Here is a 14,517-nt window from a genome sequence, read left to right as displayed (position 1 = left end):
TCGTTTTAATCCGTGTTTTCTCCACCTTAGGTTCTATTATTTTAAACGCCGTTAACGAGATGCTGTTAAGTCAATATGGCCTACATCATTCCATGCGTTTTGGTAAAATGGCTATTAATAGTCGGTCAGAAAGCGAGTCAAAAAATAAGCCAATTCCCGCCCCCCATTGTTTTTCTCTTCGTAAAACCAAAGCCGCGCGAGCTCAGAAGGAGCGCACGCGCAGAACGAGAACTCCGGCTTTCCTCCCGCCCTGATATCTGTCACGTGGGTTCTTCTGCTGCCTGGGTCGTTCGGGTTTTTTTTTTCTTTTCCAGCATCCGTATCACTTTCGTGCTACCTCGACCACTTCTGATTGGACGAGTTCTTCCAATGATCTTTCGATCCGCCTCCCCCCCAAGAGCCCGCCTTCCTATCCGCTTGACGGTTTCCTATTGCGGAAGAGCAATTGGATTGACGGTACGCTGCAGCCCGTAAGGAGTCTTATCGCCGTCAGAGAATCGAAAGGCTGGAGGCGGAGAAACAAATCGGGAAAACGTGGGAAGCTGCGTGTGGAAGTGTCCGAAGGTTCCATGGGCGGTGAGTGTTGGCGAGGGGCTCATTGGTGGCACTCCTGTTTCCTTACTTTAATTGCTCAGTGTGTAGATGAAGGAATTACCGCAGGAGTGAAAGACTGGGCAGCCCGTAGAGAAAGGGGCAATTAATAGCGGTCGTCTGTCATTTTCATTCCAAATGTAGGAGGAAAGGGGGCATCTCAGAGTTTCTATATATTAACTGCCTTCTGGACAAAAATCTGCAGTTTTTATGGCAAGTTTTTTTAATCCCCAAAAGTGATTTGCTATTTGCCTTTTACGGCTGAGAGAAACTGAGAAGGTCGTCCAGCTGACCGTGTCTAAAACAAAACTACTCTTTTTCTTTCAATTTTTTTCTATTTTCTCCATAACTTCCCATACAAATCAATATGCATATACCTTAAAGTATTAAAATAAAATACATAGTTATATATTTTTTATCAATCATTCAAAACTTTATTCTTGATCTCCCAATTTCCAGCCTAATGTCTTAACCACTACATCAAATTGGCTCTCAAAAAGAAATGTGGGGGACCTGCAGAAAAATACATAAGCATTCTGCACATAACCATTTGTTTAGTGACCAGTTACAACGGCACTGAAAAAAAGTGACTGACAGTTTTTTTACATGACTGCTGCAGCATCCCTAAGATCACATGATCAAAATTCAGAAGCTTAGTGTGTAAGTTGAACTGATGGCTGAATAGCCAGGCCAGCAAGTAGTGCTGTTCTTACAGTTCTAATGTTGGATAAGTGGAAGTGATGGATGGATGGTCAAGGATTCATTTCCTCTCCCACAAAATATTTCATCCGTGCTTCACTCCAAACTTCTGCTGTGATTTGTCAGTCCAGTTAGCAAGACTGGTTCAGGGTGAACCAGGCCAATCAGTGGTAAGTGAGCCTCATCCTTGCCTACTACTGCAAGGATGGCAGCAACCAGACATAAAAGGGCAGCAGTTCTTTCCAAGTATTAAAAACAAGTATACTCTTGTGAAATTCCTCATTACTGGTAGTCTTTAACTTATAACCATTTGTTTAGTGACCAAAGTTACAATGGCACTGAAAAAAGTGACTGACAGTTTTTTTTATATGACTGCTTCAGCATCCCCATGGTCATGTGACCAAAATTCAAATGCTTGGCAGTTGGCTCATATTTATGGCAGTTGCAATGTCCCAGGATCATATGATCACTTTGTACAACCTTCTGGCAAGCAAAGTCAATGGGAAAGCCAGATTCGCTTAACAACCATGTTACAAACTTAATAACTGCAGTGATTCCACTTAACAACTGTGTCAAGAAAGGTTGTAAAATGGAGCAGAACTCACTTATGTGTCTTCCTTAGCAACAGAGAAATGTTGAGCTCAATTGTGGTTGTAAGTTGAGGACTACCTATAATGCACTTACCGGGAGAAGAATCTGGTATGCAGTTACAGTGATCCCTCGTTTTTCGCGGGGGATGCGTTCCAAGACCATCCGTGAAAAACAAATTTCCGTGAAGTAGAGGAAATATATTTTTTATGTAGTATTTGGACTTTTAAAACCCACCTTGCATTAAACAGTCATTCTATAATATTTCTCAGCTGGAACTAAATAATAATAATAAAAATTATTATTATTATTACATTATTATTATTATTATTATTATTAATTAGATTTGTATGCCACCCCTCTCCGAGAGCATGTGATATCCTACCAGTTTCTTTAGAGTACAGTAGTACTATAGAAGAATTTTATGAATTTTTAATGGATTTAAATTTTTTAATGGATTTAAGCCCCCTTTGAAAACCCGTGAAATAGCAAATCCGTGAAAGATGAACCATGAAGTAGAGAGGGATTACTGTACCTATCTGGCTCCCTTTGCTGGGTTAAATCAATTTTCTGTGTAGCACAATAATAGTGATAGTCTGAAGTGAGCATTTGATGGAGTTAGAAACTAGTCATTGCTGGATGCTAACCTGTCTAACTGCCTTTGCAGTTTTTATTGCTATATATATAATATTTTCCAAGCAGCAAAAGGTAACAAAGAGCAACAACATTTTGAATATTCAAAAGGGTTAGGGTTCACAAACTTTTAAGTGTTATTGTATGTTAAGCTAGCAGGTTTGAAGAAGATGTGATGTAGCATATATAATAAGATGTGTATTTTGGGATTATCTATTTAGGAAAGTGTTTTATTATCTCTAGGAAGAAAATGGTTTTGTAATACCAAACGATACAGCTGTGGCTACAGTTGACATATGTTGTTTATAGCTATGTAACTTCAATGTATAATTGTATATACACTGTACAGTAGAACCTCGACATACGAGCTGCTCTATATACGAGCATTTCGAGATGCGAGCTAGGAGGGGAGAGATATTTTTGTTCTACTTACGAGCCCAAATTCGGGATACGAGCGCTCACCGCCTGTCCCTGTCAGCGGCCCAGCCACCTTCACCCGCCTGGACAACCGCCAGAGGGGCTCCTCCGGAGGGGCGCACAGGGAAGGGCTTGAGCCGCCGCCTTCTCCTTTCCCCGTGGGAGCGCCGCACCTCTTGTATGCCCGGCCTGAGAGGCACGAAACCGGTGCTCATGCCGGGCGGCCCGCCTGGAACGCCAGCAATGCCGCCGGGCCGATTGCCGAGCGGGGGCGCGGAAGGAGGCGAAGGCGAGGAGAGCGCTGCTAACTGCAAGAATCTTGTAGAAGTTTGCCCGGGGACGCTGCCCACATCTCAGAAGGGAAGTGGCGTAGGGAAAAAGCGGGGCGAAAAGTCCTGAAAACACCGCCAAAGCCGGTATCCCAAACCGTACGCGAGGGAACTCTCAGGAAGAAGGATGAGTCAGAGGCAGGTCTTGCCAGGCTGATTGCCGAGTGAGGGCGGGGCGCGGAAGGAGGCGAAGGCGCCGCCGCACCGGCCCCCTCAGGCCGCTCCGTCCGGGATGGGGGCCGGCGCGGGGGCACCTTCGCCTCCTTCCGCGCCCCGCCCCCGCTCGGCAATCGGCCCGGCAAGACCTGCCTCTGACTCATCCTTCTTCCTGAGAGTTCCCTCGCGTACGGTTTGGGATGCCGGCTTTGGCGGTGTTTTCAGGACTTTTCGCCCCGCTTTTTCCCTACGCCTCTTCCCTTCTGAGATGTGGGCAGTGCCCCCGGGCAAACTTCTACAAGATTCTTGCAGTTAGCAGCGCTCTCCTCGCCTTCGCCTCCTTCCGCGCCCCGCCCCCGCTCGGCAATCAGCCTGGCGGCATTGCTGGCGTTCCAGGCGGGCCGCCCGGCATGAGCACCGGTTTCGTGCCTCTCAGGCCGGGCAGACAAGAGGTGCGGCGCTCCCACGGGGAAAGGAGAAGGCGGCGGCTCAAGCCCTTCCCCGTGCGCCCCTCCGGAGGAGCCTCTCTGGCGGTTGTCCGGGCGGGTGAAGGTGGCTGGGCCGCTGACAGGGACAGGCGGTGAGCGCTCAGAGGGGGCACAGCCCAGAACAAGACTTGGCCTCCGCTGCGGCTGCTGCCCGTCTGCTTCTCTCTCCCTCCTTCCCTCTCTCTCCTGACATGCATGGCAAAGGTGCGGGGAGGATCGGGAGACTCAAGCCTCCTTCGGTGGTGGCGGCCGGTTTCTTATTTTTGGGCTTGCACGCATTAATCGCTTTTCCATTGATTCCTATGGGAAACAATGTTTCGTCATACGAGCTTTTCGACTTACGACCCTCCTTCCCGCACCAATTAAATTCGTAAGTCGAGGTTCTACTGTATATATTTCTAGGTAAAAGTCTGCTGTGTAATACTAAATGATAGTATTAAAGCAGAGATAATTGTCTAATTTACAATGTATGGATTTTGGAACTTCTTAAATAGTTACGTGTGCTTCAGTTTAACAATATGACTTGACTTGACTTACAACCATAATTGGAGTAAACTCCATTCCATTACTTCCATTGCTAAACAAGATAGTTACTAAATGAATCCTGCCCAGTTCTATGAGCTTATTTGCCAGTAGTTAATCACACGGATGTTAAGTGAATCCAGCTTCCCGCATTTAGTTCTGGAAAGCCAGCTGGGAAGGTCACATAACCCTGAGATCTTGCAACTGTCATAGGTACTGATTGCCAAGCATCCATATTTTGATTTGTGGGAATGCTGTGATGGTCATAGCTGAAAGGACTGGTTGTAAGTCATTGTAATTTCTAATGGTCACAAACAAATAGAATAGAATTCTTTATTCAAGGTATTGGGCAGCATAGAAGTCTAATAAAATAAAATAAATAAATAAATTGGCCAAGGGCTACCTTTGAAAAGTGTTCTGAGGTTCCAGCTAGTCCAGACTGCATGAGCTGTTTGTGTGTATACCTAGCTACACCTACATCATACCAATACTCCATGTGCTGCACTGGCTACCGATTGGTCTCCGGTCACAATTCAAGGTGTTGGTTATTACCTATAGAGCCCTATATTGCTTAGGACCCGACTATTTACAGGACCATCTCCTGCCGCATACCTCCCAGTGACCGATAGAGCCTATAGAGTTGGCCTTCTCTGGATCCCGTCGACTAAGCAATGTTGGTTGACGGGCGCACGGGGGAGGGCCTTCTCAGTGGCAGCCTCAGCTCTTTGGAATCAACTACCCCCCCCCCCCGAGGTCTGTACTGCCCCAACCCTACTGGCTTTCCAAAAGGGCTTGCAGTCCTGGGTACCATGAGACCTGACATTAATTCCGGCCTAGACATTATTTCTTTGGGATGTTTGAAGGTATGACTTTACTGGCATATTTGAGGGGTTTTATAGTATTATTAATTGTTGTATTTTAATTATTTTATGGTATATTGTTTTTATTCTTGTTGTAAGCTGCCCTGAGACCTACAGGATTGGATGGCATACAAATCTAATAAATAAATAAATAATAAACAAATAAGTGTGATTGGACACACAAGGAACTTGTTTTTGGTGTATATGTTCTCAGCATACATAAGAGAAAAGCTACATTTGTCAAGAATCATGAGGTACAACACGTAATAATTATCATAGGGTACAAATAAACAATCAAAATCAATCTTAATATAAATCATAAGGATACGAGCAACAAGTTACAGTCATACAGTCATCAGTGGGAGGGGATGGGTGATAGGAACAATGAGAAAATAGCAATGCAGCCTTAGTGAATAATTTGACAGTGGTGAAGGGATTATTTGTTTAGCAGAGTGATGGCGTTCAGGAAAAAAATGTTCTTGTGTTAGTTGTCTTGGTATGCAGTGCTCTGTAGTGTCATTTTGAGAGTAGGAGTTGAAACTGTATTGTATGTTGAATAGTTGTATGCTGAGGGATATATGAGCTTTTAGAGCTTCTGTTTATTTTTTTTATCATATTACATATGTGTAGGTATATTTTGGATTTATATTACCACTGTTTTGTTTCTCTGTGTGTGTTTTCTTTGCTAAATATTAAAAATAATAAAAATTGGGAAAATGCAGCTGGCATAGGACGTTGAGATTCCTGCAAATAAAGATGGCATTTTCCTTATAGCATGACAGTTTCTTTGTTTCTAAAATTAAAATAATTTAGAAAATTATAAATTGTCAAGAGGGACTGGAACTTTGCTACTAGCAAGATGCATTGACATTCTCAGGCATTATGCTGGAGAATTGAGCTTTTGACCAGTAGCAATGCTGAGACTGAAGAAGGAAGCAACTGTAACACTAATAACAACAACAAAAATTAATTCATTTCAGGAATTGAGTCGAACAGCTTGCAAACCCCGCTGCCTGCTGAATTAAAATAAAATCTGGATCCATTATAATAGGTACTTCCCAAATTTGTAGATTTCCAAGAAATAAAAATAATCATATAATTTCAGTTAACTGGAAATACTTTATTAGAAATCTTCAGTCATTTTCAGGTGTTCAAATGCTATTGATACACACATCCCAAAAATAATTTGTTTGTTGTTGTGACTGTTTTATAGGTGGTGGTATTGATTTTTCTGAGAGTCATCATGATAACTCCGGTATTTGAACTGAGTCAAGATCCAGATTTTCTCACAATAATTATCAAAGTACCTTATGCACGAGTTTCAGAATTTGACGTCTGTTTTGAGGGGAATGTGTTTCGTTTTTATGCAAAACCTTACTTTCTCAGGTAAGCAATGTTCATTTTCATCTAAGCTCATCTAATCTCTGAACTTAAATTTGTATATTTAATTAAATTATTTTTGCGAGTTTTTTCCTGCTGGTTTTTTTTAAGTGCACAGCTGAAGATCATAGATTGTTAACTGCTATCAGACAAAGCTGCTACTACTATTATATTGGGGCATTAAACATGGTTTGTTTACATCACAGTATCTCGTATGCAAATTAGAAATGGTTTAATCAGCATACGGAACATTGACATTTCTTCTGCAGAGGAGAGAAAATGGATTTTTGAATCCTATGTGATGTAACTTTGAATTGAAACAATGTTTGGTTTCTATAGGTAACTATATGGAGAAATTTTTTTGCATACACACAGAGAGAGAAACTTGTACACATGCAAGAGCAAATGTGTAAATAGGATACAGCAATTAAGTTGCTATGCTAAGAGAAAAGAGATCCTGCTACTTAGGCTTGGAAACTGGTTTGGTGATTTGGAGCCAGTCATTTACTCACAGCCCTAAAGTGAGAAGTTAAAAATATCTACCAATCCACACTGGCATTATAATTATGGTACATTGCACAGTCAGCCAGATGTTTAGACTGGATTTGGCATTTTTATCCACCTACAGAGTCATTCCCAAGAACCTTGGATAGGCAGATGATGTTATTTAATGCAGTGTTTTTCAACCAGTGTGCTGTGGCACACTAGTGTGCCGCGAGACATGGTCAGGTGTGCCGCGAAGAAGGAAGCTCAGGTTCCGGTCTCGCAACTTTTTGCTGTGAGAGTGAGAAAGAGAGAGAAAGAGAGAGAAAGAAAGCAATAGAGAGAGAAAGAGAGAGAGAAAGAGTGAGAGAGAGAGAGAAAGCAAGAGAGAGAGAGAAAGAAGGCAAGAGAGAGAGAAAGAAAGCAAGAGAGAGAAAAGGAGAGGAAGGGAGAGAGAGAGAGAAAAATGAGCAAAAAGGGGAGAAAAAAGAAATGAGAAAATGATTGAGACAGAGAATGAGAGGAAAGAGAGAGAAACAAAAGAGAGAGAGAAGTGACTCTTGATTTAAAGCATATGATAAAAAGCACCCAAAGAATAAGAGAGAAAAACCCCCAGCCCTCACCTGTTTTTGGAAATGGTTCAAGAGTGTGTATACACACACACACACACACATGGATGGGGAGGCGACAGGGATGGAAAAAGAGAGGAGAGTGTCTTAGTGTGTCATTTTGGTTGGTGGTGTGCCCCAGGATTTTGTAAATGTAAAAAACGTGCCGCGGCTCAAAAAAGGTTGAAAATCACTGATTTAATGGTGTTAAGTGGTATTATTGTGGGATGTAAGGTATTCCAAGCAAAGCTGCCTTTTGCAATTAACTGATGGTTGTTTGTCAGTGCTGATCATATTCCAGATGTTTTGGAATTGTATACAAAACACTTATACTACTGTTGTTGTCTTTGCTTTCTTTTGCCACAGTTGTTCTATGTCAATTGTTCTATGTCAGGGGTGTCAAACTGGCAGCCCGCGAGCTGGATGAGTCATGTGCAAGCTACACCAACCCCAGCTCTGAAGGGAAAAAATATCACAATACATAACGTTATGGCAATGTGACTTGGCGAGTTTGACATCCATGTTCTTTTTTTTTTTTAATTTTATTTTATATGACTTACAAACATTTAGACATCAAACAATACAACATTAAACATTTACACTTAATATATTTACAAGATTTATTTTTTAACAATTCTATTTACTATACCTTTTTCTTGATTTCCACCCAGTTGTAAATAGTCCTTATTTTGTTGGTTTTGAATTTCGTATGTTAATTTGCTAAATTTGGCGCAGTCTAATATTTTTTTAATTACCGTTTCTTTGTTTGGAATCTTATCTTGTTTCCAGACTTGTGCATATGCTAATCTTGCAGCAGTAAGTAAGTGATTTATTAAGTAGTAATTTTCTTTGCTATGTTTGCCTCTAATTATGCCCAATAAATACATTTCCGGTTTTATTTCAATTTTATAGCCCAATATTTCTTCCATCCATGCCCTAATTTGAATCCAAAATTTTTTTGCTTCGTTACATTGCCACCATATGTGGTAGTATGTTCCCACTTCTTTTTTACACTTCCAACATTTGTTACTAATGTTTACATTCATTTTGGCTAGGCGTGCTGGCGCATAATGCCATCGGAAGAACATTTTATAAAGATTTTCTTTATATGGTGTTGACAAAGTCATCTTATAATTAACTGACCATAGTTTTTCCCAGTCTTCTAGCTGAATTGCATATCCAAAGTTGGTCATCCAAGATATCATGTTAGGTTTAACAATTTCTTCAATGTTTTCATAGTTTAATAGATAAATATACATTTTAGTTATAAATTTTTTGTCAGATCCTGTCAATATTTTGTCTATTTCATTTTGTTTATTACATATTCCAAATTGTACCAAGTCCCTTTTATATCTGCTTTGAATTTGGTAATATGGAAGCCAATCTATTACTATACCTTCCTCTTTAAGTCTTTCTCTAGTTTTAAGACTTCCTTTAGTGTTTAATAGGGCTTCGTAGGTTATTTTTTGTTCTTGGCTTATTATGTTTGGATGAATTTGAGCTTCTAGAGTGGATAGCCATCTGGGAATTTCATTATAGTATTTTTTCCTGACTTTCCGCCAGTATGTCAATAGTGTATTCCGAATTTGGTGTTGTTTAAAGTGAGAATGTTTTGAGTGTTCTTTTTCCCACAAATGTGCGTGCCATCCTTCATTTATATCGTGGCCTTCTATTGTTAGAATTCTAGGATTTTCAAGGTTGACCCATTCTTTAATCCACAGTAATTTAGTGGCTTGGTAGTATATTTCTAAGTTGGGTAAACCGAATCCTCCTCTTGTTCTTAAATCTTGTAGGGCTTTCATGTTTATTCTAGGTTTTTTATTGCACCAGATAAATTTAGAAATTATTTTATTTATTTTAGCAAAGAACGATTTGTTTAGTTGTATTGGTGCTGTTTGGAAGAGATAGAGCCACCTTGGAAGTATATTAGACTTTATTGTATTGATCCTTCCCATTAAGGATAGATTTAACTTTGACCATTTTTCTAAATCTTCTTTTGTTTTTGTTAATAATTTTGTATAATTTAGTTCTTTTAGTGAAGAATACCTTGTCGTAAACCAAATCCCTAGATATTTAATTTTCTTTTCTATTTGAAAACCTGTTTCTTTTATTAATAATTTGTTTAAATCTTGATTACAATTCTTGGTTAATATTTTAGTTTTGTTCCTATTTATTTTTAAGCCGGCCACTTTCCCATAGTTCTCTAATTCTTTTACTAAATATATCATTGAGCTAACTGGATTCTCTAAGAAGAAGACCAGATCATCAGCGAAGGCCTGTGTTTTATAAATTTGTTGTTTAATTTGGGTGCCCTGTATTGATGATTCCCCTCTAATTCGGTTTAATAGTATTTCTATAGACATTATATATATTAAGGGAGATAGTGGACAGCCTTGTCTCACTCCTTTTTTAATATCGAATGTATTGGTTAAATCTCCATTTATAATTATCCTTGCCTTTTGTTTGGAGTATATTTTATTTATTGTATTTTCAAAGTTCTCTCCTAAATCCATAGTATTTATTAATTTTTTGAAAAAGTTCCAATTGAGGTTATCGAAGGCTTTCTCAGCATCTAGAAATAGCATTGCAAACTCCTTATCATTATGGCTTTCATAATATTCTAGCATATTTAATGTAATTCTTATATTATTTCTAATTTGTCTGTTAGGTAAGAAGCCATTCTGATCAGAGTGTATTATTTTGTTTAATATTTTTTTAAACCTGTCTGCTATTATTGCCATATAAATTTTGTAGTCTACGTTTAACAGAGATATTGGTCTATAATTCTTAATATACTTTGGATCTGTGTCTTCTTTATGTATCAGCGTTATGTTAGCTTCTTGCCATGATACCGGGCATTCTCCGTTCGTTAACATTTTATTATAAATTTCTAATAATAATTCTCCCGTTACATGGAATGTTGCTTTATAGAATTCAATTGGGAAGCCATCTGGGCCTGGTGTTTTATTATTATTCTGTTTCATAATTGTTCTTTCCAATTCTTCTTTTGTTATTTCTTTGTTTAATATTTCTTTATCTTCTTTACTTATTAAATTGATTTTACATGTCTCTAAATATTTTAATATATCTTCTTCCTTAATATTTTCTTCACTATACAATTCTTTATAGTATTCTAATGCAATTTCTTTCTTTTTTTTTAACTGGTAATGTGTTATTTCTTTTTTATCTGTTAATTGTTGGATTAATTTCTTCTCTATGTCTATGCTTAAGCAGGGGGTTGAACTAGAATACCTCCAAGGTCCTTTACAACTCTGCTATTCCATTCCATTCATTATTCTATTCTATTTGGAAGTCTTTGTATTATGATTTTCTCCATTTCTTTTTCTACTATTCTGCTATCGCCATTCTTCTTCTATTCTTCCACTATCCAAACTTTATTGTCTTATCAACAATTGTGAAGTCTGGGATGTTGTGTTGCAGGTGCCTGGTTTTTTTTTAATTCTAAAGTCCCAGAACACTTCAGTTTCTAATTATTATTTAAAATATATGCACACACAAACTTAAACACAGATTCAGATATTGTAACAATAAGATACTTAACATTTATGTATATGTTGAAACACAATAGTTAACACTCCATTTCTATAATTCTTATTCTCTTAAAGAGATGTTATGTATTACAGTAGAAACTCAGTGGATTGTTTAGGGAAGAGAAATAATATTTATTAAAAGCAAATGTACAGTAAATTCAAATTTATATAATAGTTGTTTTTTATGTCCATTGAATGTTGTTTTTAATTTTGCAGTACTGTACAGAATGCATAAAAGTTATCTGGAACTGAATGGGGTACCCTGAATCTCTTGGCATTTGAATGTATAAATAAAACAAGCTTTCTTCCTGAATTGAGTAGATCAAAATACAGAGAAAGAAAGCAAACAACAACAAAAAATTGAACAGCAGCTGAAGTCTGACAGAACTTTAGCATGTTCCATTCACAATTCTACCATGGACATGGTGATTACTCTGGCATTCCTGATAAAAGTAATACCAGTAATTGTCCATTCACAAATCATATTCACTTTCCTGCTTGCCATCTCTCTATAACTTACTATGTGGAGTTGTTTTACCATACATTGTAGAGTCTGTGTAATTTGATTTTTTTAAATTGTTCCATCTGAACGATGGTAGCTTATTTTTCTTATACTAATAATAGATATTAAATAAAATACTTGCTCTCCCCCCCCCCCCCCACTTTCACAGATTGACACTTCCTGGAAGAGTTGTAGAGGATGGAAGGGAGAAAGCATCGTATGATGATTCAGGTTTGCTTTGCAAATATTTTCATATATAGATATATTGCAGCAGCATATATTTACTTTCAATTTCACCAATAATTCATGTTATCTTCACTTCTGGCAGGTCCTTGATTTAAAAGGCCTGTTCTGCAGAGAGATAAACAACACATTTAAAATGATTTATGGACACTAGACAGAGGATAAGGAAGATTCCCATGTTACAAATATCTTTTCACCAAAATAATATCATACTCTATTGAGACAAAAAAGCCTTGAATTGCTGGTGAACCCATTTTTGCCTCTTTTTTCTGAACGTTGGTAAATAATAAATGAAAGGAAAGAGGATTTCCTGATCTTTCCCTTTAGAGAAGGAAGGAAAGCCAACTGAGCCAAATAGTTTGAAGGTTTTCTTTGTTGTACCAAATTCAAAAAAGCTAATGTATATTATGTAAATGGAAGTCTACATTTATAGTAGGGCTTTTTCATTATATTACACATCCCTACAGCTCTTTTACTTTATTAGAATTTGCCCTGAGGGATCCCTCAGACCTCTGGTGTACGTTTTGGAGGAATGTTTGGCAATGTAAGAAGTAATCCAATCTCATCTCTCCGCACTCTCCACCCCATGCAAAATTTTACAGAAAATGGAAAAAGCAGAGAGGACGCTATGAATATGTCCTCGTGTTCCTGAATGAAAGGCATGATAAATTTAAGCAGGGCTGGGTTCCATTTACTTTCGCCACCAGTTCGTATCATGATGTTTCGCGCATAGAATGCAGCTGCGAGAGCAGTCATGGCCTTACCTAGGTATGCCCATGTTTCACCAACACTCCGCAGTTTGCATTGGTTGCCGATCAGTTTCCGGTCACAATTCAAAGTGTTGGTTATGACCTTTAAAGCCCTTCATGGCACTGGACCAGAATATCTCCGAGACCGCCTTCTGCCGCATGAATCCTAGTGACCGATTAGGTCCCACAAAGTGGGCCTTCTCCGGGTCCCGTCAACTAAACAATGTCGGTTGGCGGGGCCCAGGGGAAGAGCCTTCTCTGTGGCGGCCCCGACTCTCTGGAACCAACTCCCCCCAGAGATTAGAACTGCCCCTACTCTCCTTGCCTTTCGTAAGCTCCTTAAAACCCACCTTTGTCGTCAGGCATGGGGGAACTGAGACATCTCCCCTGGGCATATACAATTTATGCATGGTATGTTTGTATGTATGTTTGTTTAGTAAATGGGTTTTTTTAAATCAAACCGGGGTTTTTTAAATATCTTAAATTATATTTAGATTTGTTATAAATTGTTTTATTCTGTTGTGAGCCGCCCCGAGTCTGCGGAGAGGGGTGGCATACAAATCTAAATAATAAAATAAATAAATAAATAAATACATGCTTGCTACACTTGTGCACACATGCATGTCCCTTCATGCAATTCTGCTTCCTCGCATGCTCAGTAGCTATCATCAGCCAGAAACACAGCTGAGGAGCCAGGTTCGCCTGGTTTACCAGTTGCGGCCCTATTTGGACAAGGAGGCTCTACGCACAGTCACTCAGGCCCTCATCATCTCCCGTCTTGATTATTGCAATGTGCTCTACATGGGGCTACCCTTGAAGAGTGTTCGGAGACTGAAATTGTCCAGAATGCAGCCTCACGAGCTGTCATGGGTGTTCCTCAGTACATCCATATAACATCTACGCTCCGCGAGCTGCATTGGCTTCCTATTGGTCTCCGGTCACAATTCAAGGTGTTGGTTATTACCGATAAGGTCCTACATGGCTTAGGGCCAGACTATGGGTTGCTACCAGTTCGATCCAGTCCAAACCAGCAGGAAGCCACCCCTGCATTTAAGAAATAAATAAATAAGAAAATGAAGCAATTTTTGAGGGGGAGAGCCTTCGGTTGATTATTTCCTTTTATTTTTTAGGGATATTTACAATTCACCTTCCCAAAGAGACTCCTGGAGAGAAATTTGATGGCTTAGATATGTTGACGGCTCTGTTAGCACCAAAGAAATCCCGATCAGCTAAACCTTTAGTGGAAGAGATGGGTTTGTATGATTTTATTTTAAAAAAAATGATTTGCGGGCTCTTGTTTCTCTGTGTATAGCATACATTGGAGGTTAAGACATTTTGTAAGTTAACTTTTAATGATTTGAATAAAATAGTAAAGCTGCTTCTGAGTGACAAATCTATTGGAAGATGTCCTCTAGCATATTAAGAAATGGTTTATTCTGATGTTTTACTCAATATAGTAACAAATTCTTTTATGGATTGGATATTAAGTAAAATAATCCAGATTCATACTTCATTATTTGTCCTACTTCTTCTCCATGATTTCTTGGAGTCATATATCTCATTTCTAGCTAGAGGTATTAAGAGCTGAGTTGTTATCCTTTTCTGTAGCTATCTCTATATTTCTGATTACTGAATATCTTCCATCTGTGCACTAAATTCAGGCTATTGCTTTGCTCTTTTTTAGAAAAAAAGAAGAGCTAAAATGAATACAGTAAATC

At 39.0% G+C, this 14,517-nt stretch overlaps 1 protein-coding gene across 4 annotated transcripts in view; it reads left to right on the top strand.

The window, feature by feature from the left end:
- Nucleotides 1-415: 415 nt before the first annotated feature.
- SHQ1 (SHQ1, H/ACA ribonucleoprotein assembly factor) overlaps nt 416-14,517 on the top strand; it is a 107,178-nt gene continuing 93,076 nt past the window's right edge. The window contains exons 1-5 of one of the 4 annotated variants that reach the window (XM_070738243.1): nt 434-576; nt 6,264-6,334; nt 6,497-6,669; nt 11,977-12,038; nt 13,930-14,052. In XM_070738243.1, coding sequence (XP_070594344.1) covers nt 6,527-6,669; nt 11,977-12,038; nt 13,930-14,052 — 328 coding nt within the window. In that variant the 5' untranslated portion in view covers nt 434-576; nt 6,264-6,334; nt 6,497-6,526. Of the gene's footprint in view, nt 577-5,477; nt 5,538-6,263; nt 6,335-6,496; nt 6,670-11,976; nt 12,039-13,929; nt 14,053-14,517 lie in introns of those variants that run through there. The other 3 variants (XM_070738242.1, XM_070738245.1, XM_070738244.1) reach the window with 3 other exon arrangements.

This window comes from Erythrolamprus reginae, chromosome 2 (assembly GCF_031021105.1).
Source record: "Erythrolamprus reginae isolate rEryReg1 chromosome 2, rEryReg1.hap1, whole genome shotgun sequence".
Taxonomy (NCBI): Eukaryota; Metazoa; Chordata; class Lepidosauria; order Squamata; family Dipsadidae; genus Erythrolamprus; species Erythrolamprus reginae.
Note: the sequence above shows the minus strand (reverse complement) of the source record. Positions and strands in the feature narration are given on the sequence as shown.